Consider the following 14,945-nt stretch of genomic DNA (forward strand, 5'->3'; position numbering starts at 1 on the left):
TACAGGTCTACTTAACGAAAACACAGAAACTTTAATTGGGATCAGAATCATACCTTTCAAGAACCTGGGCAGTATACTCCTCTTTATAGCACCAATTCCTTCTGAGGGGGAATTTCAAAAGCCATCTAAGTGTTCACCAGCTGTCCGCGACCGGCTACAGAGATGTTCCAAGCATAGTCACGTCAGCGTCAGTATCCACGCATGCTCAGATTTCTGGTTTCATGCCACTTTTCCTAAAATTCCGTTATATCCCAGGAGAGTTTCACAGCCAGAAGGTAACTTACCCCTCCCCACCCCACCAAACCCTGGAGTGCCTTCTCACAGCTCCTCCTTCTCACCCCCCTTCTTCTGGAAGGCAGTCAAAATGTTTAAGCTCTTCTGGAGTTCTTCCTTCTTCCCATCACTCATCTTGTTCTTCTCAATCAGCTTGGTGATCCTGGTCATCTCCGATGCTGGGAAATCCTCACCTTGGTCCAAGATCTTTCCCATGATCTTAAGGTATTGCTCGGCCCACTTCTTGTCAGTCTCCTTCACACTCGCAAGGTTGTCCTGCCCCTGCTTCAAGAGGGACTGGCGGGCCTCCACACCAGAGGCCCTGATGAACTCCCCAGCAAGGGTGTCATATGCAGGCAGGCAACCAGGCATACCTAGGTAGATCCCATGTCCCTTTAGCCAGCGCTGGATGGCTCCAACCTTAACTGCCCCACTATACAGGACTGGGTTCTCAAAGTCCCCATCCTGGAAGAGATAGAAGATTGGGTAGTTCTCTTTGTCCAGCTTGTATTTCTCACTCAGCTCCATATTCAGCTTGTCGCCATAATCTGTGAATGGAAACCAGAAATGAGGAACAAGACCCTGAGGAAGGCATGGCGGGAGGTTGCTGTGAGGCCTATCTGAGCTGAGGAGAATTCCGGCTGTCAGAACTCCTCCTCTGCTACTCCCTAACCGTGTGGCATTAGTCAAGTCCTTTAACCTCTGTGACCTTCACTTTCCTCATTTGAAAAGGGGGAATTCTGCATATTTATTATACGTGCCACTACGTGCCAGGGACTGTCCTCTTAAGTGCTCGGGATTTAGTTGTGATTAAGAGTACCACACTCCCTGACCGCAGAGCTTACACTCTTCAAAGGGTGAGAAGAGATAATAAACAAAAGAACGTGAAGTGATTAGTGCCATGACAAAAATGAAACGGTGACACAGTGACTGGGTGAGAAGGCCTCCCTGTGAAGATGACATGAACTCATGGACCTGAAAACGAAGCAGCCAGACATATCAAGATGTGGGAAGTGTTTTGGGCAGAAAGGACTGCAAGTGCAAAAGCTCTGAGGCAGGAATGACCTGTGTGTGTTTAAGGGTTACAAAGTATAGTCTGGCCAGAGCTGAGGGAATGTGTGGTAGGTAATGAACACGGACCCTAACACTTGAGGGCTCTTGGGAGGACCCAATAAGGGGATATGTGCCACTTAACCTGGCAGAGTTAAGCGTTTAATATGTGGGGGTGGTGGTTTTGGTTGCTCAGATGTGTCTGACTCCTTTGCAACCCCATGGACTGTAGCCCATTAGGCTCCTCTGTCCAGGGATTGCCCAGGCAAGAATACTGGAGTGGGTTGCCGTTCCCTCCTCCAGGGCGTCTTTCCGACCCAGGGATCGAACCTGCGTCTCCTCCATTGGCAGGTGGATTCTTTACCACTGAGCCACCAGGGAAGTCCACCATGTGGTAGCTGTTACTATTTGCTGTCTTTCCCAGCAGGCAGTAGCAGCCCCAAGGGCTGACACGACGACAACTAGTTGCTTATACCTCACCAAGACCACCTATTACTGGGTAGTGGTATAGGAGGTGTGGGCTTCCAGTCCTAGGCCTGTCACTTTATAATCTTGAGCAAGTTTCTCTAAGCATCTGTTTCTTCATTTGGGGATCATAAGACTTTTCACAGAGCTGCCACAAGGATGACATACATGTAAAATACTCGGCACAGTGGCCTGGCACACAGTAAACATTTGAGCTGAGTTTCTGTGGTCATAGAATCTGCTCAAGCTAAGCCTGCCGTGGGTACCAGACTCCTTGAAAGGCAATGACCCCATTTACACTAGACGTGTGTGGCTCAGACAGAAAGATGCTGGGATGTTCTGACAAACAGGGAAGTAACCCCTAGTTTCTTCTCCCTCTGCCCTCCTCAGTCATTCCAGACTTATCCATACCTGAGATCCCCACCTCTGCCACCAGGAGATCATCACTGGAAGCTGAGTTTTCAGCCAGACGCTTGAACTCATCCTGCTTCTCACCATAGGGGTACTGGGTGTCAAACTTCACCAGGACGAACTTGCTTTTGGGAATGACCTGAGGGCACATAGAGCTGAGCAAGTAAGGGTTCCCAAGGACCTTTGGGGCTAATTCCCTTTCCCAAGGGACCTCTTTCAGCGTGGAAACCAAGCCCACGAGGGAGACAAGCTTTCACAAACATTCATTCATTCGTTCTTCATCCCTCGATTCATTTAACAATTTGATGATGTTTGCTGTGTCCCGGGGACCCCATTAAGTAGTTGCTCACACAAATCAAACTGTCTGCAATAAGCAATGCTGTAGACGTTCTAAGGCCTTCTCTTCCAGTGGCCCTTTTGGTAAGTTAAGACTACGGAAGCCTACCCTTGGCACACACTAGGTTAGCCCCTGTCACACCCATCATCCCAGGGGGCCTTTCTGGAGCCAACCAACCATCTATAAAGGAGCTGGCACCATGAAAGACACTCTGGTGCGGAGGTCCAGAGTTTGAACTCTGTAATTTCAGGGTTCACAGGAAGTTGCTGAGAGGCTAGGCTTGGGACAGTGTCCCCTCTCTAAACCAGTTAGATCAGTTTAGACTGGTTAACGTAAGCAGTTACATTAGATTTCTAGGTTCTAAACTGTCAGGATCAAGATTTTTATTTTAATTGTAAAATTTACATCACATAAAATTTGCCATTTTAAAGTGTACAATTCAGTGGAATTTATCGCATTAACTATGCTGCACAACCATCACTAATACCTACTTCCAGAATATCTTCCATTTTCATCATTGAAAAGAAGCCACATATCCATTAAGCCGTCATTCCTCAGTCCTCCTCCTAAGTGACTTTTTGTGTCTGGCTTCTTTCACTTAGCATAACGTTTTCAAGATTCATTCATGCTGTAGCATGCATCAGCATTTCATTCCTTTTTATGGCCAAATAAATATTCCATTGTATGGATATATCATATTTTGTTTATCCATTCATCAGTTGAGGGATATTTGGGTTGTTTCCACCTTAGAGTTATTTGTGAATAGTGTTGTTATAAACACTTGTGTATAGGCTTTTGTCTGAACACCTCTTTTCAGCTCTTCTGGGAACATACCTAGGAGTGGAACTGCAGGGTCATATAGCAATTCTATGTTTAACTTAACGAGGAAATGCAAAACTTCACTTTGATGGTTTTACCCAATGCACAGATTTTTATCTAATAAGCTCCCTCAGGTCAGTAGCACTGCTTTCCCTCCTACAACCTTTTATTTTTCTAATCAAAGTCATCATGGCTGGTTAATTTTTCAACACAGGCAATCACTGCTGTAATTAAATCAAGCTGACACTATTCCACTTTTTGTTAGTGTGTGTTCCTTATTTTGTTTGCTGTCCATTTGGTTTTAAAAAATAAATAACAGTGCCCAGGGACACAAAGGAAGAGGGAGTAGAGTCCAGAACAGGTAATCTTTAAATGGTCACTGATCCCCAGAAGTCTGAGCTCTGGAGCCTAACAAGCAGGGAAGACTTAAAAATATAAATCAGATCACATCCCTCTGGCCCATTTGGCCTTATTTTAGTTTCAACAAATATTCCTACCCAGGTCCTTTTCATTTGCTGTCTCTACTGGCTGGAGTGCCCTTTCCCTGGGCCTTTCCATGGTTATCAAAGCTGAGTACAAATGTCCTCTCTAACAGAGGCCTCCTGTGCTCATACCATCTAATTCTGCTTCCTTTCCATGGAACTCTATCATGCCACCCTGCACCAGTTTCTTCACTGCATTAATCACTCTCTGAAATCCTTATTTGCTTGTTGTCAGTCCTCTCCACTAGAATATACATTTATGAGAATAGGAACCCTCTCTTACCTGTTTTCTGCTGTATCCCTAGTGCCCAACATCACCTAGCATGTGACAGATATTCCAAAAATATCTAATGAATGAACAAACCCAGGGTAGGCTTTGGTAGCAGATGCAACATGTCCAAGGAGAAAATTTTTTACAAAAATACGTGATAACCTACCTTCAAAGGGAGCTCCATTTATATTACAGAATAATATTAATAATCATGTCTCTGTGTGTGTATGTGTGTGTGTTAGGTCACTCAGTCGTGTCTGACTCTATGACCCCATGGACTGTAGTTCACCAGGCTCCTCTGTCTGTGGCATTTTCCAGACAAGAATACTAGAGTGGGTTGCCATTCCCTTCTCCAGAATTAATAATCATACAGTGGTTTAATACTGAAATAGAACAGAGAGGACTTCATCTTTTATTTTCACCATTTTTAGCCATCACAGAATGGTTTTGAATGGCAAAGTGAAAGTCGCTAAGTCGTGTCCCACTCTTTGCAACCCCATGGACTATATATGGTCCATGGAATTCTCCAGGCCAGAATACTGCAGTGGGTAGCCTTTCCCTTCTCCAGGGGATCTTCCCAACCCAGGGATCAAACCCAGGTCTCCCTCACTGCAGGTGGATTCTTTACCAGCTGAGCCACAAGTGAAGCCCTCGTTTGAATGGCAAACATTTGCATGATTAATTTTTTCTTGTTCTCTTACTCAATCTGTACCTTTGAACTGCTTTAGAAATCTCTCTCCTTTCCTCATCCTTGGGGAATCTGCTTCACATTAACCTACATTTAGGCACCTTGTTTCTTCAATGTATTGATGAGTTCATCATTCATTCATTGAATTAAAAGGTACTGACAGCCTATCATTGCCAGGCACTGTTCTAAGTGAACACAGAACTAAAGGAAACAGACAGGGTCTCTTATTTTTAGTGATCGTAAAGGGCAAGAAACAAACAAACAAAAAACAACACTGGAGATCACAGAAAGACCCATGGATACAGTGACCCTAGGAAGCTCCCCTTTTGTTCTACAGTGATGGAAGAGAGTGAGATTTAGAAACAGATTGGAGAAAACATTTGTTCAGTCAACAGATTATTACTGAGCATCTTCTAGGTAACAGGTCTAGGTCGTGCAGATGATCAGTGAACAAGACAGACAAGGTAGTCCTTCATAAGTATATAATATTCTAGTGTGGGAGACAATACACTGCTGCTACTGCTGCTGCTAAGTCACTTCAGTGGTGTCCAACTCTGTGCAGCCCCATAGACGGCAGCCCACCAGGCTCCCCCGTCCCTGGGATTCTCTGGGCAAGAACACTGGAGTGGGTGACAATACACTAGGCAAGGAAAAAAAAAAAACAGTGATGAGAGTTCAGAGAAATCAAACAGAGCAATGTGACTGGCACTTCAGATTGCACGAGGGGGAAATTGAGAAAGCTAAAGTGTTTATCACTCCGTTGTGTGCAACTCTGAAACCCTGTGGACTGTAGCCTGCCAGGATCCTCTGTCCATGGGGATTCTCCAGGCAATACTGGAGTGGGTAGCCATTCCCTTCTCCAGGGGATCTCCCTGACCCAGGATGGAACCCAGGTTTCCTGCACTACGGGCAGATTTTTTCCTGTGTGAGCCACCAGAAAAACCCCTGGAGTGGAGGGGGTGGAGGTAATTTGAAAAGATAACATTTAACCCAAGCCTGAATGAAGAGGAGCAACCAACCTTTCAAAGATTGAGCCAAGAATGTTCTACTCACAAAGAACTGCAAGTACAAGGGCCTAAGGCAATAAGGAGCTAGGAATAGCCAGAGGACAGAGCACTACAAGGGTGGTTGAAGCAGAGGGGACAAAGAGGGGAATCGTTAAGGTTCGATGAAAGGAAGAGGGAAGCAGGGATCAGATCATGCAGGAAGTCAGCTACCGTGTGAGCCGACTGAGAGGCTCCAGAGTGAAAATCTGGAGACTAGTGAGGAAACTACTTAAGATATAGCCTAGACTAGGGTGGTAGCTATAAAGATGGAGACACACCAGTCGATGAGGAAATACTGCTACCGTTAACAGTGCGAAGTTTCCCTCTAAGTCACATTTGGTCTGTGATGTTATACCATATCCATGCTTGGGTGGTAGCGGGTTCCCTTTGCCAAGAAAGGCCCCCAAAGCAAAGGGTACTGTGGGGGTGTGCCTGACAACCAACTGGTCATACCTACACTTTTGAATTCTTGAAACTTTGCATTCAGTGAGCCACAGGTGCCAACTCCACAACGGGGAACCCTTTCAAAAATACTGAGTTCAACCAAATGAGACAGATTTAGCGCTCCACTTCTTGGTTTCACTTCCCAGCAATGGGTACAAATTAAGAAAATAAAACGAATGGCTCTCTCTCAACACTCAGCTTGCCCATCACAACGGGCAAGGTTAGAAAGGTGCCAGTGGGTGCAAAATTAGAGGACTGGGACTGCATTCAGCCTTCAACATTCCCAAAGTCCATTTACCCAGGCCAAGACCCTAATTCTGTAAATATGGAGGCAGGGGTAGAGGCGAATTCTTCCATGTCTCGACCCGATTTTATCTGTCACCAGGCCCAAGACATTCACTAGAGTGGAAGAACCGAAACTTATTCTTAAAACCTGCACTTTTTAAGGAGACGCAGAATATAGTGGTTGCAATCGAAGCCAACGCGAGAGGGGCGCTGAAACGCAGGCTAACAAGCCGCCTTTCGACCTTCGCCTCAGCTCTGCTTGGAGCTGGATGGCATCCGCCTCGCACCGCCCTCCGGTACTCCAACTTGGGACTCAAGGATTGGGTCTCGCCCGGCACCGCCCTCTTCCCTTAGGCGACGGGAAGGCTGCATCTCCGCAATTCTTTAGCAAAAGAAGAAGCAAATGCAAATACTGCAAAGGTGTTTGGGGACCCTCGATCATATGCTCTATGGTCAGGATACGGTCTGGGCCCAGAGTCCATCAGTCCTACAGGACGGTGGGAAGTCCCCGGACCGTCGCTACAGACCACCTCCTGCCAGCTGTCAGTCCCCTGCGTCCCCTCACGGGTGCGCGCTCCCCTGGGCGGTCTGGCTGCACCTGAGCGCTAGATCCCCGGCCCCTTTACCTTGTAGAAAGTGATTGTATCCAGGGGAAGGGCGCCCTTGGTGTGCAGGCCACTGCTGTCTTGCGGCGCGGAGAGGAGGAACAGAAGGGGAAATAATGGGGAGAGAGAAGCGGCGCGGGGAATGGCGGCAGCCATAACGCCGGATTCTGGCAGTAGGTGCTGGGAAGGCTGTAGTGGAGAAAACGCTGACCCAGGGACCACGAAGTTTAGGCGGCCAGGCTCGGGTGCGCGCACGTGTACAGCCCACCGAGCACACGCCGGCCTAGGCTGAGAGGGAGGAGCCACGTGAGGGGCGGGGAAATGGAGCTGCCGCGCGTGCGCACTCGGCGAAGCCCGCACGGGTCGAGGGTGAGAAGGCGGGGCCGCGTAGGGGGTGGGGGACGGACGGCAGTGCCGGGGAGGCTGGGGGAGGGGATGAGGAAGCGGAGGAGGCGAAGGAGAGTCTGCTGCGCACGCGCACTCTGCGAGGTTGGCCCTCTACCTGGCCTTTTCCGCTCATGCTCCGCCTGAGGCGCGGCGAGAAGCTCGTCTTTGACGTGTTAGCAACTTTTCGTTTGCTGTCTCTCCTCTTTTTCGAAGGCGGCGAGGCAGGCTTTCATTTGTTTCTGCCTCTAGCCCGTCAGGCAGTCGGCTGGGACCTGTTGCTACTTTGTTAGCCAGTCTGATTGCAACTACCCCTCCGCCAGGTGGCCCAGTATTTTCCTCAGTCAGTCACACTCCGCTCCCTCAGCCGCGACCGGAGTTGGACAGTGAGACTCAACTCTTCGTCAGTGTGGTGGTCAGGCCTTTTCTGCCGCTGCCCAAGTCCGATATTAGGCCTGCTCTGGTGAGTGCCTCACCAGGGAGGCTCCGGGCTCCTATAAAAATAGGCTTCCTTGAAAGTTGACATAGGACATAGGTCTACCTATGGTCTAGGCTCTCTGAAAAATTTTTTGAAAGTTCTAGTAATTGTCTTCAACCAGTGTTTGTTCAGGGTAGTTTGCACCGTATCCTGGTTTTGCCCGCGGGAATACAGAATGCAGAGCTGTGTACTGAACAGACTCAGTGGTGGGCGGTGGAGGCGTGGAAATGGCCTTATAACCATTATAATGTAATTGGTAGAAAATAAGACTATTAATTTCGTGCAAACACAAATGGAGATTCAGTCAGCCAGGAGTGTCAAGGAAAGTTCTGGATGGGAAAACCTCTGGTGGCTGGGTCTTGAAAAAAGGTGTTTATAAGGCAAACACCAAAGAGTATTTCTAGCAAGGGGGAAAGTATAATGAATCTGTGGCGGTAAACGGGGGTTGCGTTGTTAAGGGTCTCATCAAGATAACAGGTTTGGAGCCACCAGAGGTTTTATCCAGGAGAGTGACTTAGATTTGCTGTCACTCAGCAATAAAGGGGGTGCACTGGAAGGCAGAAAGCTGAGGGCAGGGAAATTCATTGCAGTAGTCTTGGTGGGAGAGACTAAGGTCCTGTAATAGATCCTAACAGTAAAGATGAAGAGATGAGGATGGGATTGAAACTTTTATAGGGTAGATTTCACAAGACTTGATGAACAAATGGATGTGCTGATAAAAGAATAAGTTACATAACACATTATAAGGGGCTTCAGTTCAGTTCAGTTCAGTCACTCAGTCGTATCCGACTCTTTGCGACCCCATGAATCGCAGCATGCCAGGCCTCCCTGTCCATCACCAACTCCCGGAGTTCACTGAGACTCACGTCCATCGAGTCAGTGATGCCATCCAGCCATCTCATCCTCTGTTGTCCCCTTCTCCTCCTGCCCCCAATGCCTCCCAGCATCAGAGTCTTTTCCAATGAGTCAACTCTTCGCATGAGGTGGCCAAAGTACTGGAGTTTCAGCTTTAGCATCATTCCCTCCAAAGAAATCCCAGGGCTGATCTCCTTCAGAATGGTCTGGTTTGATCTCCTCACAGTCCAAGGGACTCTCAAGAGTCTTCTCCAACACCACACTTCAAAAGCATCAATTCTTCAGCACTCAGCTTTCTTCACAGTCCAACTCTCACACCCATACTTGACCACTGGAAAAACCATAGCCCTGTCTAGACGGACCTTTGTTGGCAAAGTAATGTCTCTGCTTTTCAATATGCTGTCTAGGTTGGTCATAACTTTCCTTCCAAGGAGTACGAGTCTTTTAATTTCATGGCTGCAATCACCATCTGCAGTGATTTAGCACCAAATTAACCATTGTTGTGCTGTTGTATAGTCACTGAGTCGTGTCCAACTCTTTTGCAACCCCAGGGACAGTAGCCCACCAAGCTGCTCTGTCCAGGGGATTCTCCAGGCAAGAGTATAGGGGTGGGTAGCCATATACTTCTCCAGGGGATCTTCTTAACCTAGGGATCGAACCCCTGTGTGCTCCATCTCCTGCTTTGGCAGGTGGAGTCTTCTCATTGAGCCACCTGGGAAGCCCGGAGTAACCATTGCAGGTGTCCAATAAATGTGTGTGTGTGTACGTGTGTATATATGTGTGTATAAGAGAGTCATCAAAGATAATAGCCAATCTTGGATGGCCAGTTTAGATAGAAATTTTGAGAGAATCCTCTGTGTGTGTGTGGTGGGAAGGTTCAGAAACATTTGAGTTTTCCCTGGTAAATTATTAAATAAAATGTGCCACATAGACAAATGAATAAAAGTTTGAGGAAGGGATAATTACTGTGAGGTAAAGTGGTTTAAAAAGTCTTCATGTAGGAGGTGGAAATGGAGTTAAGCTTTAGAAGAAAGAATGTTTTAGATGAAGAACAAATTAAAAAGAAGTTGTAATGAGCATGATGCTTTGGGGAATGACTGGCTTGGCTTGAAGGAGTTCTTGAAACAGAAAGTTAAGACAGTTTTAAGCCCAGTTAGGGGAGAATCTTAAAAATCAAATGCTGTTTTGTCCTGTAGTCATTGTGTGCTTGTGTGCTTAGTCACTTAGTCGAGTCTGACTCTTTGTGACCCCATGGATGGTAGCCGCCAGTCTCCTCTGTCCATGGAGATTCTCCAGGCAAAAAGACTGGAGTGGGTGGCATGCCTTCCTCCAGGGGATCTTCCCAACCCAGGGATCAAACCCAGGTCTCCCACATTGCAGGCGGATTCTTTATGTTTGGGGCACCAGGGAAGTCCCCTGTAATCAATAAGGAGGTGTTCTCCACTTCTGAGTATATGAATGCCTAGAGTACATCGGTGGTGGTTAGTATGGTTGATCAGGAGTGACTTTCTAGTCATGATTCGCTTAGAAGTGGGTTTTGAAAAAAGTGAAAGAAGTGGTTTGGTTGGAGAGGAAAGGGAAACGCTGGTATTTTTGCTATGAATTGCAAACATATAGTAATTGTATTAAGCTCCCTTTCAATAGTGCACTGGTCCCAGTTAGTTACCTCATGATATAATTAGATTTCTTGACTTCAGGACCTTGACAACCATCATCTACACAAATAAGCCAAGTATAAGTCTCCATATTTAGGAAGTCATAAAATCCCAGTTGACACATGTGGAAAATTAAAAGGCTCACCCTGGGTATTGTATGGAGGTAGCCTGGTAGGCTGCAGTCCATGGGATCGATAAGAGTCGGACACGACTGAGCGACTTCACTTTCACTTTTCACTTTCATGCATTGGAGAAGGAAATGGCAACCCACTCCAGTGTTCTTGCCTGGAGAATCCCAGGGATGGGGGAGCCTGGTGGGCTGCCGTCTATGGGGTCGCACAGAGTCGGACACGACTGAAGTGACTTAGCAGCAGTAGCAGGAAGGAGGAGGCGGCAAGGCACGCTGGCTTAGTGAAATAAGAAGGAAGGAAAAGGACATGGTCTGCTGAGACAACTAATATATAAATTCTCCCATCTTTTTTGCGTAACATCATCAAGCTGATGACCCCCCAGTCTCATTGATCTCTTTGCTCTTTCTCTTATACACAAGGCATGTTCCTGCCTCAGAGCTTTTATACTGGCTTTCTTTGTCTAGAACACTTCTTCTTCAAGATACTCCTATGGCTGGCTCCTGCATTTCCCTCAAGCCTTTGCTTAAATGTCAGCTTCCTAAGATCTACCCTGACCATCCTTGAAAAAATCGGTTCTCTCTGAGCATTCATATACTCAGAAGTGGATAATAGTTCCTTATTGACTACAGGGGACTTCCCTGGTGGCTCAAACATAAAGAATCTGCCTGCAATGTGGGAGACCTGGGTTTGATCTGGGTTTGATCCCTGGGTTGGGAAGATCCCCTGGAGGAGGGCATGCCACCCTCTCCAGTCTTTTTGCCTGGAGAATCTCCATGGACAGAGGAGACTGGCGGCTACCATCCATGGGGTCACAGTCAGACACGACTAAGTGACTAAGCACACAATCACACATTGACTACAGGACAAAACAGCATTTGATTTTCAAGATTCTCCCCTAACTGGGCTTCAAACTGTCTGCTTTCCATCTCTTTTCTCCCTTATTTTTTTCTCCATAACACTCTTCAACTTAACATACTGTATAATTTCTTAATTTTACTTAGTATCTGTTTCCCATGAAGGATGAGTTTGGTTTTGTTTTTCTTGTTGTTTTGTCTGTTGGGTTCACTGTTCCCAGCACCTAGAACAGTGTCTGGCACATGGTAGATGCTCAATACATTCTTGTTCTGTGAATAAGTGAATCAAGTCAATGAGAGAGAAACTATTCCATGCCTGTCTTTCAAAATTTGATTCTTTCTTCATTCCCTTCTGAGATCACATGTTGTTCTTTGGCACTATCCTCTCCCTGAGGGCTAATTGCTTTCCCCCTGGAAGGTTTTGGTGATATTAACAGTAGTTCTTTTGACAGAGATGTCTTAATGAACACTTAAGGCAGACTTCTCATTAAAAAATTGTTACAGAGGGAAGATTTGCTCCACAGTATGATTTTCTCCAAGCCCCGTACTCCTATAAGGAGCTTTCAATGTTTAATAACTATTTACTGAACATCTTTTACTCACACACTTCTGGGGACAAGGGTTACACTGGTGAAAAGAACAGATGTGCCCCCTGCAGTCCTAGAGGAAAGACTTAACATTAAGTACGTATTCAAATAACTATACAATTACAAGTCTACCGTCCTTTCTCCTTATAAAAATGTTTTAGTTATCAACGGCTTTCTACAATTTCTATGACTTCTAGCAATTTCTACAGTTTTCTACAACTTTATCAATTTTTCCAGTTTCACATGAACTCTCACATTTCATTCAGTGGTTTGTTGGGTTAACTTCCAAGCTTTACCAAAGCCCTGGAGTGTAATTTGTTCAGGCGAGGAGTGGTGTATTCATTTAGAGCAGTCAGGTGCTCTCTTACAATGTTTATCTTCGGTTCCCTCTTACAGTGTTTGTTTTACACTTTTTATTCTAAATATTCTTTTCAGTAGGAAAGACAGAAACATGTTATCCATTAATCGTTATATCATGAATTTCAGCAACGGGAAATATCCTTCCTTGCTTTTGTCCCAAACTTCCTTTTTTTAGACATTAGAGTTTTGAGATGCAATTTAGATACCATACAATTCATCCTTTTAAAGTATACAATTCAGTGGTTTCCAGTAGAATTGTACAACTATCACCACTAGTTAATTTTAAAATATTTTTTATTACCCTAAAAAGAAAGCCTGTACCCATTAGCAGTCACTCCCCAGTTCCCTCCCAAACTTTCTTACCCTAAACAACACTAATCTACTTTCTGTCGCTGTAAATTTGCCTGTTTGGGACTTTTTGTATGAATGAAATTGTATAATATGTTGCCCTTTGTCATTAGCTTTTTCACCTAGCCTAATGACTTCAAGACGCTTACTCCTTGGAAGGAAAGTTATGACCAACCTAGATAGCATATTGAAAAGCAGAGGCATTACTTTGCCAACAAAGGTCTGTCCAGTCAAGGCTATCGTTTTTCCAGTGGTCAAGTATGGGTGTGAGAGTTGGACTGTGAAGAAAGCTGAGCGCTGAAGAATTGATGCTTTTGAAGTGTGGTGTTGGAGAAGACTCTTGAGAGTCCCTTGGACTGCAAGGAGATCCAACCAGTCCATTCTAAAGGAGATCAGCCCTGGGATTTCTTTGGAGGGAATGATGCTAAAGCTGAAACTCCAGTACTTTGGCCACCTCATGCGAAGAGTTGACTCATTGGAAAAGACTCTGATGCTGGGAGGGATTGGGGGCAGGAGGAGAAGGGGACGACAGAGGATGAGATGGCTGGATGGCATCACTGACTCGATGGACGTGAGTCTCAGTGAACTCCGGGAGTTGGTGATGGACAGGGAGGCCTGGCGTGCTGCGATTCATGGGGTCGAAAAGAGTCGGACACGACTGAGCGACTGAACTGAACTGAATGACTTCAAGGTTCATCCATGATGTAGCATGTATCAGTACTTCTTTTAACTGCTGAATAATATTCCACTGAACTAGTATAGCACATCTTATTAACACATTTATGTGTTCACCAAATTGACGGACGTTGGCGTTTCTACTTTTTGTCTCTTATGCATAACACTATTATGAATATTTGTGTCAAAATTTTTGTGTGAGCATAGTGTTTTAATCTCTTAGGTGTATACCTAGAAGTAGAACTGGGTTTATACCTAGGAGCTGAGCCATACAGGATATATTTAACCTTTTGTGAAACTGACAGAATGGCTGCAATGTTTTACATGTCCATCAGGAATAGATGAGGTTTCCTGTTTCCATCCTAGTAGGTGTGAAATGTCATCTCATTGTGATTTTAATTTGTATTTCCCTGGTGGCTTATGATGTTGATCATCTTTTCATGTGTTTATTGATTATTTGTATAATTTCTGGGATAAGTCTTTAATTTTAAGCCTTTGCCTATGAATTCCCTGGTGGTCCGGTGGTTAAGGCTTTGTGCTTTCACTGCCAGAGCTCAGGTTGGATCCCTAGTTGGGGAACTAAGATCCTACAAGCTGTGAAGTGCAGGAAAAACAGAACAAAACCTGTTGCCCATTTTTAAATTGGATTGTATTATTGAGTTATAGGAATTCTCTCTATATATACAAATCCCCTTATTAGATATATGGTTTATAAATACGTCGTGGGTTGTCTTTTTTACTGTCTTGACGGTATCCTTTGAAGAACTAAAGTTTATAATTTTGAAGAAGCCAATTTATATATATATTTTTCTGTTGTTGCTTGTGCTTTTGTTATCATATCTAAGATGAAATTGTCTAATAAAAGAATTCTCTTGATGGCCCATTAATTTTTTAAATTACCTTTCCCTGTTTTCCCATTAACCAGTTTCCTGTGAGTAGCACTGTCCTGTTAAGAGTAAGAACTGTGATCAGACTGACTGAGTTTGATTGTAGGTGTTATCACTTGCTAATTCTGTAATCAGAAGGAAAATGACTCAACTTCTTTAAGCCTCAATTTCTTCATCTGTAAAATAGGAATAATACTTCTTACCTCAAAGATTGTGTTGAGGATTAAAATGCTTACATAGAAAGCACTTGATAACTGGTAATGATTATTATTAGAAATTTTCTTTAAGTACTAATTTTGCTTAATTAAAATACTTTATTACATAGGTGTTTTTCTTGACTTCGTACCCACTGCAGTAACTTGATTCTGGTAGAAATGTAGTGAGTATCTGTTAAGTTGATATGTCATATATACTAGTAGGGCTTCTCAGGTGGTGCTAGTGATCAAGAACCCACCTGCCAGTCCAGGAGACTTAAGAGACTCAGGCTCAATCCCTGGTTTGGGAAGATCCCCTGGAGGAGGGCACAGCAACCCACTCTAGTATTCTTGCCTGGAG

The 14,945-nt window shown here is 45.1% G+C and overlaps 2 protein-coding genes across 2 annotated transcripts in view; one reads left to right on the forward strand and one right to left on the reverse strand.

Annotated features, from left to right (window-relative positions):
• Positions 1–8: 8 nt before the first annotated feature.
• Positions 9–7,484, reverse strand: ERP29 (endoplasmic reticulum protein 29). Its single transcript, XM_019977368.2, has 3 exons — positions 7,198–7,484; positions 2,200–2,338; positions 9–821 (listed from the first exon to the last, which is right to left on the reverse strand). The coding sequence occupies exons 1-3, from the start codon at positions 7,330–7,332 to the stop codon at positions 319–321; spliced, it is 777 nt and encodes a 258-aa protein (XP_019832927.1). The 5' UTR covers positions 7,333–7,484; the 3' UTR covers positions 9–318.
• A 147-nt stretch (positions 7,485–7,631) lies between these two features.
• Positions 7,632–14,945, forward strand: part of TMEM116 (transmembrane protein 116) — a 43,573-nt gene continuing 36,259 nt past the window's right edge. Inside the window, exon 1 of the mRNA XM_019977370.2 lies at positions 7,632–8,023. The gene's annotated coding sequence lies outside the window, so the exon portion shown is untranslated. The remainder of the gene's footprint in view (positions 8,024–14,945) is intronic.

Source organism: Bos indicus, chromosome 17 (assembly GCF_029378745.1).
Source record: "Bos indicus isolate NIAB-ARS_2022 breed Sahiwal x Tharparkar chromosome 17, NIAB-ARS_B.indTharparkar_mat_pri_1.0, whole genome shotgun sequence".
In the NCBI taxonomy this organism is placed as follows: Eukaryota; Metazoa; Chordata; class Mammalia; order Artiodactyla; family Bovidae; genus Bos; species Bos indicus.